Source organism: Notolepis coatsorum (assembly GCF_963971535.1).
Source record: "Notolepis coatsorum genome assembly, chromosome: 13".
Classification (NCBI taxonomy): domain Eukaryota; kingdom Metazoa; phylum Chordata; class Actinopteri; order Aulopiformes; family Paralepididae; genus Notolepis; species Notolepis coatsorum.
The window spans coordinates 127205228-127220872 of record NC_140177.1 but is presented as its reverse complement, the minus strand read 5'-3'; the positions used below and the strand labels follow the sequence as shown (position 1 = coordinate 127220872).

At 50.5% G+C, this 15645-nt stretch overlaps 1 protein-coding gene across 1 annotated transcript in view; it reads left to right on the top strand.

The window, feature by feature from the left end:
* The window catches only part of LOC311239495 (supervillin-like), a gene marked incomplete at its 5' end in the record, with an annotated part of 302875 nt that overhangs the window by 248878 nt on the left and 38352 nt on the right, over positions 1–15645 (top strand). The window contains 3 exons of the mRNA XM_084327801.1: positions 2628–2733; positions 3290–3497; positions 5663–5796. Of these exons, the coding sequence (XP_084183927.1) occupies positions 2628–2733; positions 3290–3497; positions 5663–5796 (448 nt within the window). The remainder of the gene's footprint in view (positions 1–2627; positions 2734–3289; positions 3498–5662; positions 5797–15645) is intronic.

Genomic DNA, 15645 nt, shown 5'->3' with positions numbered 1-15645 from the left:
CATTTTGGAGGAAAAGCTATCCGTGAAATCTTTGATCTTTCCCTTTACCGACATCCATATTATTCTGGGGTCTTGCACCGAGTTTGCATTCTCCCGTTGGAATACTATAAGAGCTTCTTTGAGTTGTGTAATGAATTCCTTGTTATTAAGCAGCAACGAGTTAAATCGCCATCTTGGGGCTCGGGAGGATAGTATACCAAATGTACCTTTAAGGAGTAAATAACAGTGATCTGATAGTGCGTTGGGTATCATTTCCACTTCATAATTATCAAATAGTCTCTGTGATGCAAAGACATAATCTATTCTGGATAGTGTATTATGTCTCGCAGATCGACAAGAGTACTTTCGGGTCGTGGGATTAAGTAACCGCCATAAGTCATTTACACCTGTAATCTTCGACCAATCCTTTAATGCCTTTGATGAGTTTTTTTGTTCGCTGGAAAAGGCGAGGTAAGATTTGTCCATCCTTGGGTTCCAGATGGCATTAAAATCCGCACCTATTATAAATGAGTAATCGGGAATGTCTAACATTGCATTGGTTAGTGTAGTGAAGAAATCTTCTTCGTACAAATTTGGGGCGTATACCGCTACCAACGCTATTTTCCTGTTCTTATGTTCAATCTTAGCTATAGTTATCCGACCTTCTACATCAGACCATACTCCCTTTAGTACAATATTCAACTTACGTTTAACGACTATGGCTACACGCCGAGTTCTCGTACCAATAGAAGAGTGACTAATATTATGGTATGTGTTGTCCGCTAATTTATCTATGTCTTTCTCTAGAATGTGCGTTTCGCTTAGCAGAGCAATGTCCACATGTTCTTTTTTCATCAGTGTGAGCACGCTTTTGCGTTTGAGTTGGTTATTTATTCCCCCGGTGTTCCATATCATTATATTCAAACTAGCCATAATCTATACATGTTGTATTGTAATTTTTGGTAATGCTTCTAGAGTGCGAGGCAGTAATAGATATACTTCCCACTAGTGAGGTCCCGTTGAGAGCCGAGCTTAAAAACATACATATATACAAATAAAAATCCCCTACCCTTCCCTCCCACCGAGAGTCGTACAGGATTGTGTTCCATGAACACAACCTTTGCGTATGACTCCCTCCCTTGCACCACCGGATATCCCAGAATGATCCAATTATGATTTATGATTTTTGCATCTTTGATCAAAAATTGATACGGGTAGGAGAAAATGCTCACTGAGCTCATTCACCACCTTATTGAGATCATGTGTACAAAACATCTAAGCAAATGAATAAAGGGAAGATGATTAAACAGAAGGATTTGTAGATACAGTAATTAATGATAATCGATTTAATTATAAATTCATATTTGACCTTGAACTTGACCTTGACCTTATTATGGCCAAATCATACATCTATGGATAGGGAAAATGCTCCTCTTTCCAATGGCAGAGTTGAATCTGGATTTAGTCATTTCCTTGCGGTTTTTACGATAATTAGCATTTTCCGATAAATTCGTATTTCCGATAAATCGTATAAAACATCGGTAAAATGAAAAAATACACTTTGACTACTGTTTTTGATAGGGTTATGGTCTTTACTCTTTGCTACAAAAAAGAAATATTTAAAAACATTAACCTCTTAACATCCAATGGCCCACATGTGGACGATTCTTTGCCGACCTCTAGTGGCTCGGGTGTGCATTTCTTTTAATACAATATAAGGATATAATTAAAGCCCTATTTGTTGCCTGTCGATTGCCCTTTCAGGTGACAAAATCCGTTCAGCGGTTCTCGAGTTACATGCCGATATGTGAGGCAAGTACGCAAAAGTACACATTACCACCCCCGACTCCCGGGGCTCTAGTTCCGTCAATCATTTGGCGATCTCGAAAATCTTTGCACAGGGTTGTAGCCAATGAGTGTGGCTTTCCAATGATACCCCATGATATGATAATTGGGGATCTAATACGGTCTCTATTGATCGATTTATGATAAAGAAAAGCAGGGGGTCCTATAGGGGGACCTTAAGGCTTAACAGGTTTAAGTATCTCGAGGCTGGGGCCAGCATGTCCTCTTTTTTGGAAATCAAAATATGGTCACCCTAGCGTAGAGTTCACCCAGCATTCACTACAAATTTATGTAAATCAAGTTGTGACACAAATAAGCTCCCAAGAAGAGCACTGTGTACCAACATAGTCAGACACACTGAGGTGCTCTGAGGTGTGTCTTTAAGACTAATCCATGAAGGCTGGCAGCAAGGATGGGTCATTATAGCTCCCTAGACATCTCTCAAGAAAACCCTCTCCCTACTGCGCCTGGCCTGGCCTCAGTGTTGATTTGGGCATTACCTCAAATGTGCATGACCACAACTACAAATCATCATTATTAGTACCGGTATGTGAGCAAAAGTACATACTGTATGTATGACCGTCACCTGCTAAACGTAGGTCTGTATCTGTCTGCCAGCGCTCTCTGTGTGAGCTCTCCACTCATTCAGTGAATATCAGTCTGTTTCCATCTCTTTGGAGGTATCGTTATAGTTAGATATCAGTGCCTTAGTATCTTATTGTGTTTTGATTGTTTAACTGACCCTAGAACAGCATTACACGCTCATCTCCATCTGTGGTCTATGTCTCCGTCTGGTGCAACAGGTCCAGGTGCAGCAGGGAAAGGAGCCTCCGTGTTTCCTGCAGTGTTTCAATGGGGGGATGATCGTCCACGCGGGGAAGAGGGAGGAGGACGAGGAGAACACACAGAGTGAGGAGGGTCGAGAGTGGGCTACCCAGGGGTCTTGGAGGGGGTTACAGAGTGGGCTACCCAGGGGTCCTGGAGGGGGTTACAGAGTGGGCTACCCAGGGGTCCTTTAGGGGGGTTACAGAGTGGGCTACCCAGGGGTCCTTTAGGGGGTTACAGAGTGGGCTACCCAGGGGTCCTTTAGGGGGGTTACAGAGTGGGCTACCCAGGGGTCCTTTAGGGGGGTTACAGAGTGGGCTACCCAGGGGTCCTGGAGGTGGTTACAGAGTGGGCTACCCAGGGGTCCTGGAGGGGTTACAGAGTGGGCTACCCAGGGGTCCTGGAGGGGGTTACAGAGTGGGCTACCCAGGGGTCCTGGAGGGGGTTACAGAGTGGGCTACCCAGGGGTCCTGGAGGGGTTACAGAGTGGGCTACCCAGGGGTCCTGGAGGGGGTTACAGAGTGGGCTACCCAGGGGTCCTGGAGGGGGTTACAGAGTGGGCTACTCAGGAATTGAGGTTATCTTGAGCAGAACGTTTGATCTCTTCCCTTCACCGCCGTGTCGTGGTCGTGTGTTGCAGGCGAGTGGCGTCTGTACTGCGCCCGGGGCGAGGTTCCGGTGGAGGGCCACCTGCTGGAGCTGCCGTGTCACTGCAGCAGCCTGCGCTCGCGAGCCTCCATGGTGCTGCTCAACATCAACAAGGCCACCATCTACCTGTGGCACGGCTGCAAGACGCAGGCGCACACGCGCTCTGTGGCCAACGCCGCCGCACGCAGGATCAAAGAGCAGTGAGTGGGGGTTTTACAGGCCACGCCTTCCTTCAGGGGTGGTCTTAGTTTTACAGATATGCAAATATAACTGACAGGGCGTACAGACTCTCACCTGCACCTTGATTTACACTGCCTACTTGCTCAGTATGCATAATACTCAGAGTTAATTATATTGTTATATTGTTTACACTGCCTATTTTAAAGGGGACATGCATTGCTATTCCTTTCACTATTTGGGCAACTTTACACAATTCCTGTGAGTCTATGGAACAGTATTATTTTTTTTAATTCATTGTTTTATATTTATTATCAATTACTCAAAAGCAAAACATTTCGACTTCAAGATTCCAAGCTGTTTTGGCTTGGCTCCGCCCATAAACGCTTTGAGTGACAGTCGCCCACAGTCTGCGACTGGCAGCAGGCCATGTGAGCGGATCGGAGCGTGAGCGGCGCGGGGCGCGGAGCGGGCTGTTTTGACGTGAGCGAGGAGTGGGTTTTAAAATGAGTCGGCGCGACGTCCGGAGCGAGAGTTCTCCTCCGCTCCAATCCACTCCAGGCCGCTCACAGTGGTTTAACACTGTTGATGTAATATATACATGCAGTACAATGCCAAAGCAACAGATGGCGATGTACAAACATGAAGGCCATTTTCAACCAATGAGAAGGGTTCAGGCTTCGTCACTGTAGAGACGCCCACCATAGATATCTATGACGCCCACACTCACTCCTGTTAAAAAAAGTATCGACGCCATTGTTGTTGACGTTAGCTTACATGCTAACGTTAATGGCAGCGACCATAGCATTGTGGCTCGGCTAGCCTATCATCGCTTAATAGAACTAGTGAATGGATAAACAACGTTATTTAACATTGCAGAATGGCTACAATTACAATGCGGCTCAATACAAACAATTGTTAAGGGGCCCAGGGGGTGTAGACTGTTGTAGTTTGAGCTCATTTACACCATGCTCCAAAAAAGAAAAAGAAAAACTGCCGAGCGATCTGGCGCGGGGAGCGGGGAGCGCTCGATTCAAGGTGAGTGGGGAGCGAGCGGAGAGCGACTTGGGAGCGGGGTCAACATGAGCGATTAGCGGAGCGGACCAAGCTTTAAAGAGCGAAGAGCGGATTTCTCGGCCGCGCCGATCCGCTCACGTGGCCTGACTGGCAGACAGAGAGAGATAGAATGATTGAGGGGGATACTAATTAATCAGGTAGTGTGTAAAATGCCTTGGTCAGGTTGTGTGTAAAATGCGTGTGTTTCCCCGTGCGCCGGTCAGGTTGTGTGTAAAATGCATGTGTGTTTCCCTGCACGCCGGTCAGGTTGTGTGTAAAATGCGTGTGTGTTTCCCCGCGCGCCGGTCAGGTTGTGTGTAAAATGCGTGTGTGTTTCCCCGAGCGCCGGTCAGGTTGTGTGTAAAATGCGTGTGTTTCCCCGAGCGCCGGTCAGGTTGTGTGTAAAATGCGTGTGTGTTTCCCCGTGCGCCTGTCAGGTTGTGTGTAAAATGCGTGTGTTTCCCCGCGCGCCGGTCAGGTTGTGTGTAAAATGTGTGTGTGTTTCCCCGCACACTGGTCAGGTTGTGTGTAAAATGCATGTGTGTTTCCCCGTGCGCCGGTCAGGTTGTGTGTAAAATGCATGTGTGTTTGTTTCCCCGACAGAAGCTCCTGTCCCTCTCTCTCGCTCTCCCTCTCTATCTCTCTCTCTCCCTCTCTCTCGCTCGCTCATTCTCTGCCTCTCTCTGTCGGCACCCACCCGTTTGAGGAAGTGAAGGTATTTCCACTCGCTCTGCTGTTGAGTGAATGGTTGCGCTACAACCATAGAGGGGGCGTTAGTTATGCAAATCAGTGCCTTATTCACGTCAGCAAAACAGTCAAGCTCAGAATGGCTTAGTTGAGTGAGGAAAGATCTTGTGAACTCGAGACTAGACTGATGAGTCAAAATGATAATTAGAGACACAGACCACATTGATATAATCCCCCATTGCTAGGAAACAATGCTAAACACTGGAAAATGCCATTTATAAGACACGGGACCTTTAACTTTTCTACTGTACTATAATTGTATTACTAATTAATTGTATTAACACTGGGTGCATACTATGACCATCATCATGTTTTGTAACAGATTACAGAAATTCAAGAAGCCTATTGGTTAAGCCAATGTTGTCGCTGTCTTGTGCCCCGTCAGGTGTCCTCTAGAGGCCGGCCTCCACAGCAGCAGCAAGGTGACCATCCATGAGTGTGACGAGGGGTTCGAGCCCCCAGGCTTCTGGGAGGCTGTGGGCAGCAAGGACAGGAAGGCGTACGACTGCATGCTGCAAGGTACCGATCACACACCGTAATGCCCACGCCCTGACTCTTAAAGTGGAGATGAAGCAGTGAGCAATGTGATCCTAGTTTGTTTGTTGTGTACCTTGTGTAAGACAGGGTTCTATAATCAAATGTGAAATCTATCTTATTTGTCTGAAAAATATAATATAATATCCCTGTTTTCAACATGGGCGCCGCCATTTTGTTGCTGACGTCATGGCTGACGTCATACCGTGGCTTGGGTGTATACACTCTGGTTAGCTGCCTATATTGAATGGGTCAGTCAGCAAATAAAATGTTGCCTACAAAACAACGGGACCGCGGTGGTTCTGTTTGTATTGCTCCTGGCTGTTCAAACTAATTTTACCATGTGAGAGAGAGGAAAGTTGGTTAATTTCCACAAACTACCAGTGAAAAAAACAGTGTTGTTGACATGTTGGCTCGGGCTGCCTGCACCCAGACGGCGCGACCAGCCTGTTGGACAGGGAAGGAGGATCTGCAGCGAACACTTCATTGCCTCGGATTATGTTGTTGGGGTGGGATGTTTGTCCAGAAGACCACTAATCAGCTGAAGCCGCACGCGGTTCCCTCGGTCTTCGACAGACAGACCGGCGTTAGCTCTCGGGAGCGATCGCTAGCTAGTTGGCACCAGCCGGGGCCAGGCGTTAGCTCTCGCTAGCTAGCGTTAGCAACCGGAGCGTCGCGGAGCATTCAGCCTGCTGGCTACCTAGACCCACTTCAACCAGCGTCGCGGAGCATTCAGCCTGCTGGCTACCTAGACCCACTTCAACCAGCGTCGCGGAGCATTCAGCCTGCTGGCTACCTAGACCCACTTCAACCAGCGTCGCGGAGCATTCAGCCTGCTGGCTACACAAGCTGTGTAGCCAGCAGGCTGAATGCTCCGCGACGCTCCGGTTGCTAACACTAGCTAGCGAGAGCTAACGCCGGGCCCCGAGAGCTAACGCCGGTCTGTCTGTCGAAGACCGAGGGAACCGCGTCCGGCTTCAGCTGATTAGTGGTCTTCTGGACAAACATCCCACCCCAACAACATAATCCGAGGCAATGAAGTGTTCTCTGCAGATCCTCCTTCCCTGTCCAACAGGCTGGTCGCGCCGTCTGGGTGCAGGCAGCCCGAGCCAACATGTCAACAACACTGTTTTTTTCACTGGTAGTTTGTGGAAATTAACCAACTTTCCTCTCTCTCACATGGTAAAATTAGTTTGAACAGCCAGGAGCAATACAAACAGAACCACAGCGGTCCCGTTGTTTTGTAGGCAACATTTTATTTGCTGACTGACCCATTCAATATAGGCAGCTAACCAGAGTGTATACACCCAAGCCACGGTATGACGTCAGCAACAAAATGGCCGCGCCCATAATGCTAAATGCTTCAGAAATGTACACAACAAATCGTTTTTTCTTAGAAACTGCTTATTTTTATAACGTGACTTCTTCTGTGGCTTATCTAAATACTAATGTGATGCTATGAATATGTATTTATCGCACTGCTTCATTTCCACTTTAACACCAGCAACTCACCCTCTAACGCCCACGCCTTGACTCTTAACACCAGCAACTCACCCTCTAACGCCCACGCCCTGACTCTTAACACCAGCAACTCACCCAGTAATGCCCACGCCCTGACTCTTAACAGGAGCAACTCACCCAGTAATGCCCACGCCCTGACTCTTAACAGGAGCAACTCACCCTCTAACACCCACGCCTTGACTCTTAACAGGAGCAACTCACCCTCTAATGCCCACGCCCTGACTCTTAACAGGAGCAACTCACCCTCTAACACCCACGCCTTGACTCTTAACACCAGCAACTCACCCTCTAACGCCCACGCCCTGACTCTTAACAGGAGCAACTCACCCTCTAACGCCCACGCCCTGACTCTTAACAGGAGCAACTCACCCTCTAATGCCCACGCCTTGACTCTTAACACCAGCAACTCACCCCGTAATGCCCACGCCCTGACTCTTAACAGGAGCAACTCACCCCGTAATGCCCACGCCTTGACTCTTAACAGGAGCAACTCACCCTCTAACGCCCACGCCCTGACTCTTAACAGGAGCAACTCACCCTCTAATGCCCACGCCTTGACTCTTAACAGGAGCAACTCACCCTCTAACGCCCACGCCCTGACTCTTAACAGGAGCAACTCACCCTCTAACGCCCACGCCCTGACTCTTAACACCAGCAACTCACCCTCTAACGCCCACGCCCTGACTCTTAACAGGAGCAACTCACCCTCTAACGCCCACGCCCTGACTCTTAACAGGAGCAACTCACCCTCTAACGCCCACGCCTTGACTCTTAACAGGAGCAACTCACCCTCTAACGCCCACGCCTTGACTCTTAACAGGAGCAACTCACCCTCTAACGCCCACGCCTTGACTCTTAACAGGAGTAACTCACCCTCTAAAGCCCACGCCCTGACTCTTAACACCAGCAACTCACCCTCTAAAGCCCACGCCTTGACTCTTAACACCAGCAACTCACCCTCTAACGCCCACGCCCTGACTCTTAACACCAGCAACTCACCCTCTAACGCCCACGCCCTGACTCTTAACAGGAGCAACTCACCCTCTAACGCCCACGCCTTGACTCTTAACAGGAGCAACTCACCCTGTAATGCCCACGCCCTGACTCTTAACAGGAGCAACTCACCCTCTAACGCCCACGCCTTGACTCTTAACAGGAGCAACTCACCCTCTAACGCCCACGCCTTGACTCTTAACAGGAGCAACTCACCCTCTAACGCCCACGCCCTGACTCTTAACACCAGCAACTCACCCTCTAACGCCCACGCCCTGACTCTTAACAGGAGGAACTCACCCTCTAACGCCCACGCCCTGACTCTTAACAGGAGCAACTCACCCTCTAACGCCCACGCCTTGACTCTTAACAGGAGCAACTCACCCTCTAAAGCCCACGCCTTGACTCTTAACAGGAGTAACTCACCCTCTAACGCCCACGCCCTGACTCTTAACAGGAGCAACTCACCCTCTAAAGCCCACGCCTTGACTCTTAACAGGAGCAACTCACCCTCTAAAGCCCACGCCTTGACTCTTAACAGGAGCAACTCACCCTCTAACGCCCACGCCTTGACTCTTAACAGGAGCAACTCACCCTCTAATGCCCACGCCTTGACTCTTAACACCAGCAACTCACCCTCTAACACCCACGCCTTGACTCTTAACAGGAGCAACTCACCCTCTAACGCCCACGCCCTGACTCTTAACAGGAGCAACTCACCCTCTAACGCCCACGCCTTGACTCTTAACAGGAGCAACTCACCCTCTAACGCCCACGCCCTGACTCTTAACAGGAGCAACTCACCCTCTAATGCCCACGCCCTGACTCTTAACACCAGTAACTCACCCTCTAACGCCCACGCCCTGACTCTTAACAGGAGCAACTCACCCCGTAATGCCCACGCCCTGACTCTTAACACCAGTAACTCACCCTCTAATGCCCACGCCCTGACTCTTAACAGGAGCAACTCACCCTCTAACGCCCACGCCCTGACTCTTAACAGGAGCAACTCACCCTCTAACGCCCACGCCTTGACTCTTAACACCAGCAACTCACCCTCTAAAGCCCACGCCCTGACTCTTAACAGGAGTAACTCACCCTCTAACGCCCACGCCCTGACTCTTAACAGGAGTAACTCACCCTCTAATGCCCACGCCCTGACTCTTAACACCAGCAACTCACCCTCTAATGCCCACGCCTTGACTCTTAACACCAGCAACTCACCCAGTAACGCCCACGCCCTGACTCTTAACAGGAGCAACTCACCCTCTAACGCCCACGCCTTGACTCTTAACAGGAGCAACTCACCCTCTAACGCCCACGCCCTGACTCTTAACAGGAGCAACTCACCCTCTAACGCCCACGCCCTGACTCTTAACAGGAGCAACTCACCCTCTAACGCCCACGCCCTGACTCTTAACAGGAGCAACTCACCCTCTAACGCCCACGCCCTGACTCTTAACAGGAGCAACTCACCCTCTAATGCCCACGCCCTGACTCTTAACACCAGCAACTCACCCTCTAACGCCCACGCCTTGACTCTTAACAGGAGCAACTCACCCTCTAACGCCCACGCCCTGACTCTTAACAGGAGCAACTCACCCTCTAACGCCCACGCCCTGACTCTTAACAGGAGCAACTCACCCTCTAAAGCCCACGCCTTGACTCTTAACACCAGCAACTCACCCTCTAACGCCCACGCCCTGACTCTTAACAGGAGCAACTCACCCTCTAACGCCCACGCCTTGACTCTTAACAGGAGTAACTCACCCTCTAACGCCCACGCCCTGACTCTTAACAGGAGCAACTCACCCTCTAACGCCCACGCCTTGACTCTTAACACCAGCAACTCACCCTCTAACGCCCACGCCCTGACTCTTAACACCAGTAACTCACCCTCTAACGCCCACGCCCTGACTCTTAACACCAGCAACTCACCCCGTAATGCCCACGCCTTGACTCTTAACAGGAGCAACTCACCCTCTAACGCCCACGCCCTGACTCTTAACAGGAGCAACTCACCCTCTAACGCCCACGCCTTGACTCTTAACAGGAGTAACTCACCCTCTAACGCCCACGCCCTGACTCTTAACAGGAGCAACTCACCCTCTAACGCCCACGCCTTGACTCTTAACAGGAGTAACTCACCCTCTAACGCCCACGCCCTGACTCTTAACAGGAGCAACTCACCCTCTAACGCCCACGCCCTGACTCTTAACACCAGCAACTCACCCTCTAACGCCCACGCCCTGACTCTTAACACCAGTAACTCACCCTCTAACGCCCACGCCCTGACTCTTAACACCAGCAACTCACCCCGTAATGCCCACGCCCTGACTCTTAACACCAGCAACTCACCCTCTAATGCCCACGCCTTGACTCTTAACACCAGCAACTCACCCAGTAACGCCCACGCCCTGACTCTTAACAGGAGCAACTCACCCTCTAACGCCCACGCCTTGACTCTTAACAGGAGCAACTCACCCTCTAACGCCCACGCCCTGACTCTTAACAGGAGCAACTCACCCTCTAACGCCCACGCCCTGACTCTTAACAGGAGCAACTCACCCTCTAACGCCCACGCCCTGACTCTTAACAGGAGCAACTCACCCTCTAACGCCCACGCCCTGACTCTTAACAGGAGCAACTCACCCTCTAATGCCCACGCCCTGACTCTTAACACCAGCAACTCACCCTCTAACGCCCACGCCTTGACTCTTAACAGGAGCAACTCACCCTCTAACGCCCACGCCCTGACTCTTAACAGGAGCAACTCACCCTCTAACGCCCACGCCCTGACTCTTAACAGGAGCAACTCACCCTCTAAAGCCCACGCCTTGACTCTTAACACCAGCAACTCACCCTCTAACGCCCACGCCCTGACTCTTAACAGGAGCAACTCACCCTCTAACGCCCACGCCTTGACTCTTAACAGGAGTAACTCACCCTCTAACGCCCACGCCCTGACTCTTAACAGGAGCAACTCACCCTCTAACGCCCACGCCTTGACTCTTAACACCAGCAACTCACCCTCTAACGCCCACGCCCTGACTCTTAACACCAGTAACTCACCCTCTAACGCCCACGCCCTGACTCTTAACACCAGCAACTCACCCCGTAATGCCCACGCCTTGACTCTTAACAGGAGCAACTCACCCTCTAACGCCCACGCCCTGACTCTTAACAGGAGCAACTCACCCTCTAACGCCCACGCCTTGACTCTTAACAGGAGTAACTCACCCTCTAACGCCCACGCCCTGACTCTTAACAGGAGCAACTCACCCTCTAACGCCCACGCCTTGACTCTTAACAGGAGTAACTCACCCTCTAACGCCCACGCCCTGACTCTTAACAGGAGCAACTCACCCTCTAACGCCCACGCCCTGACTCTTAACACCAGCAACTCACCCTCTAACGCCCACGCCCTGACTCTTAACACCAGTAACTCACCCTCTAACGCCCACGCCCTGACTCTTAACACCAGCAACTCACCCCGTAATGCCCACGCCCTGACTCTTAACAGGAGCAACTCACCCTCTAACGCCCACGCCTTGACTCTTAACAGGAGCAACTCACCCTCTAACGCCCACGCCCTGACTCTTAACAGGAGTAACTCACCCTCTAACGCCCACGCCCTGACTCTTAACAGGAGTAACTCACCCTCTAACGCCCACGCCTTGACTCTTAACAGGAGCAACTCACCCTCTAACGCCCACGCCCTGACTCTTAACAGGAGCAACTCACCCTCTAACGCCCACGCCTTGACTCTTAACAGGAGCAACTCACCCTCTAACGCCCACGCCCTGACTCTTAACAGGAGCAACTCACCCTCTAACGCCCACGCCCTGACTCTTAACAGGAGCAACTCACCCTCTAAAGCCCACGCCTTGACTCTTAACACCAGCAACTCACCCTCTAACGCCCACGCCCTGACTCTTAACACCAGCAACTCACCCTCTAACGCCCACGCCCTGACTCTTAACACCAGCAACTCACCCTCTAACGCCCACGCCCTGACTCTTAACAGGAGCAACTCACCCTCTAACGCCCACGCCTTGACTCTTAACACCAGCAACTCACCCAGTAATGCCCACGCCCTGACTCTTAACAGGAGCAACTCACCCCATAATGCCCACGCCCTGACTCTTAACACCAGCAACTCACCCAGTAACGCCCACGCCTGACTCTTAACACCAGCAACTCACCCAGTAATGCCCACGCCTGACTCTTAACACCAGCAACTCACCCAGTAACGCCCACGCCCTGACTCTTAACAGGAGCAACTCACCCCATAATGCCCACGCCTTGACTCTTAACACCAGCAACTCACCCTCTAAAGCCCACGCCTTGACTCTTAACACCAGCAACTCACCCTCTAACGCCCACGCCTTGACTCTTAACAGGAGCAACTCACCCTCTAATGCCCACGCCTTGACTCTTAACAGGAGCAACTCACCCCGTAATGCCCACGCCCTGACTCTTAACAGGAGCAACTCACCCCGTAATGCCCACGTCCTGACTCTTAACAGGAGCAACTCACCCTCTAACGCCCACGCCTTGACTCTTAACAGGAGCAACTCACCCCGTAATGCCCACGCCCTGACTCTTAACAGGAGCAACTCACCCCGTAATGCCCACGCCTTGACTCTTAACAGGAGCAACTCACCCTCTAACGCCCACGCCTTGACTCTTAACAGGAGCAACTCACCCTGTAATGCCCACGCCCTGACTCTTAACAGGAGCAACTCACCCTCTAACGCCCACGCCCTGACTCTTAACAGGAGCAACTCACCCTCTAACGCCCACGCCCTGACTCTTAACAGGAGCAACTCACCCCGTAATGCCCATGCCCTGACTCTTAACAGGAGCAACTCACCCAGTAATGCCCACGCCCTGACTCTTAACACCAGCAACTCACCCAGTAATGCCCATGCCCTGACTCTTAACACCAGCAACTCACCCAGTAACGCCCACGCCCTGACTCTTAACACCAGCAACTCACCCAGTAATGCCCACGCCCTGACTCTTAACCCTTTCACTGCCGCACTACCAAATGGTTAACCCTTTCACTGCAACAATACGCAGAAGGTTAACCCTTTTACTGCCACGCAACAGCCGGGTAACCCTTTCACTGCCATACGACAGACGGTTAACCCTTTACTATCACGGCGACCATCGGTTGTGTGATAGTAAAGGGTTAACCTTCTGTCGTGTGGCAGTGAAAGGGTTAACACCAGCAACACACCCTGTAACGCCTGACTCTTAACAGGAGCAACACACCCTGTAACACCTGACTCTTAACATGAGCAACACACCCAGTAACACCTGACTCTTAACACGAGCAACACACCCAGTAACACCTGACTCTTACCAGGAGCAACACACCCAGTAACACCTGACTCTTAACACGAGCAACACACCCTGTAACACCTGACTCTTAACACGAGCAACACACCAAGTAACACCTGACTCTTAACACGAGCAACACACCCAGTAACACCTGACTCTTAACACGAGCAACACACCCTGTAACACCTGACTCTTAACAGGAGCAACACACCCAATAACACCTGACTCTTAACACGAGCAACACACCCTGTAACACCTGACTCTTAACACGAGCAACACACCTAGTAACACCTGACTCTTAACACGAGCAACACACCCAGTAACACCTGACTCTTAACAGGAGCAACACACCCAATAACACCTGACTCTTAACACGAGCAACACACCCTGTAACACCTGACTCTTAACACGAGCAACACACCCAGTAACACCTGAAGGCCTCTACATGCTACAGCAACTTCAAAGCAACTTCAACACAACATCAGCGCGATTTCAACGCGGTTGTTGCATAGGGTCTTGTAGACTGTGTTGCGAGGACGTTGCGTACATGTCCCCAGAATCTAATCTGAACAACCGTTGCGTTGATATTGCGTAGCAGTGATTGGTTGGTAGTGAATGGGGGTGGGGCTGTCATAGAATAATATTGGTCCCGCAGCGAGGAATACTATCCTCCATTGTTGTAGCCAGCCAGCGTTGATGCTAAATAATTAGCGTCACATAGCTGGCCTTTTTCTGAAAACCCAAGCACATATTGTTCCATAGCATACGCCTTCAGTTGATCATGACAAATCCTCTCTTACCTTGACGATTAAAAAGCCTCCATAATTTAGTAAATAAAGCTGTAGCCAGCCAGCTAGCATTGGTGCTATTCAAAATGCTATCCACATTAGCTACATAGCTAACCAACTAAATACAATGGTATCCTGAGGTAACGTTAAATACAACGTTTGCTAGTCGAAATGACTGGACACACACAGGGACAAGTTAAACATCAATCAATTAATTTATTCCAACAGGTAGTTTGAGGTCTTTCTCTCCTCTCCATTGGAAACTAATGACGTTACGGTAACGTTAGCTCGAAAAGCACAGAAACGGGCGACAGAAGTTAAGCTGCTAGCAACAGACACTATAACACTTCCGGTCGGGGTATTTCAAAATAAAAGAGCGACGTCTAAAAGCACCGGAAATACGTTTATTTTGTACATTATCTAACGTTAACACGAACCTAAACTAACTTTAGTTAAACTAACTTTGCGCGTCGATGTTGCAGAAGCATAAAGGCAGAGTGTCTACAACACCGTTGCGTTGTCGATGTTGTGTTGCAGTTGCTTTGAAGTTTCTGTAGCATGCAGAGGCCTTGACTCTTAACACGAGCAACACACCCAGTAACACCTGATGTGAGAACTGGGGTCTGGAGCACAGCCCAATTGCTGAATACACGAGAAGAGATAGGAGCGGTTTCAAGGGTGTTTAATGTCAATTGAGCAACACAGGAATTGGGGGGAAATAGAACGGGGTTATGTTCTGTCTTGTGGCTGCCGCGGCGGCAGTGAGCGAGCAAGCGGTCCTGGTGCTTGTCTTGGGAGCTGCTGGGTTGCAGCGGGAGAACAAGTGTTCCTCTTCGGGAACAGGTGGCGTCCAGGCAGGGACGGCGGTCCTTTGGGGCACAGGAGAGAAACGGGTTAGAGCAAGCAAATACACGGTGGGTATCTAGCAGCAGAGCTTTCGGCAGAGACGTCGTACCTGGGCAGTGGTAATTAATACCACGACAGCTTCTGGTCAGCGTTGAGGTGTAGAAATAGTCCCCCCATCAGGGAAGGGTTGAGTGCAGCTGTGGAGAGTGGGGTGCTTGACCGCGTGTGAATTAGGGGGATGGAATACAGCTGGGCGTATGAGGGTGAAGGAAGGGGTGACTGGAGAAAGAGAGGATGAGGAGGAGTGCGCAGTGGATGGAGAGGGGGATGAAGAGGA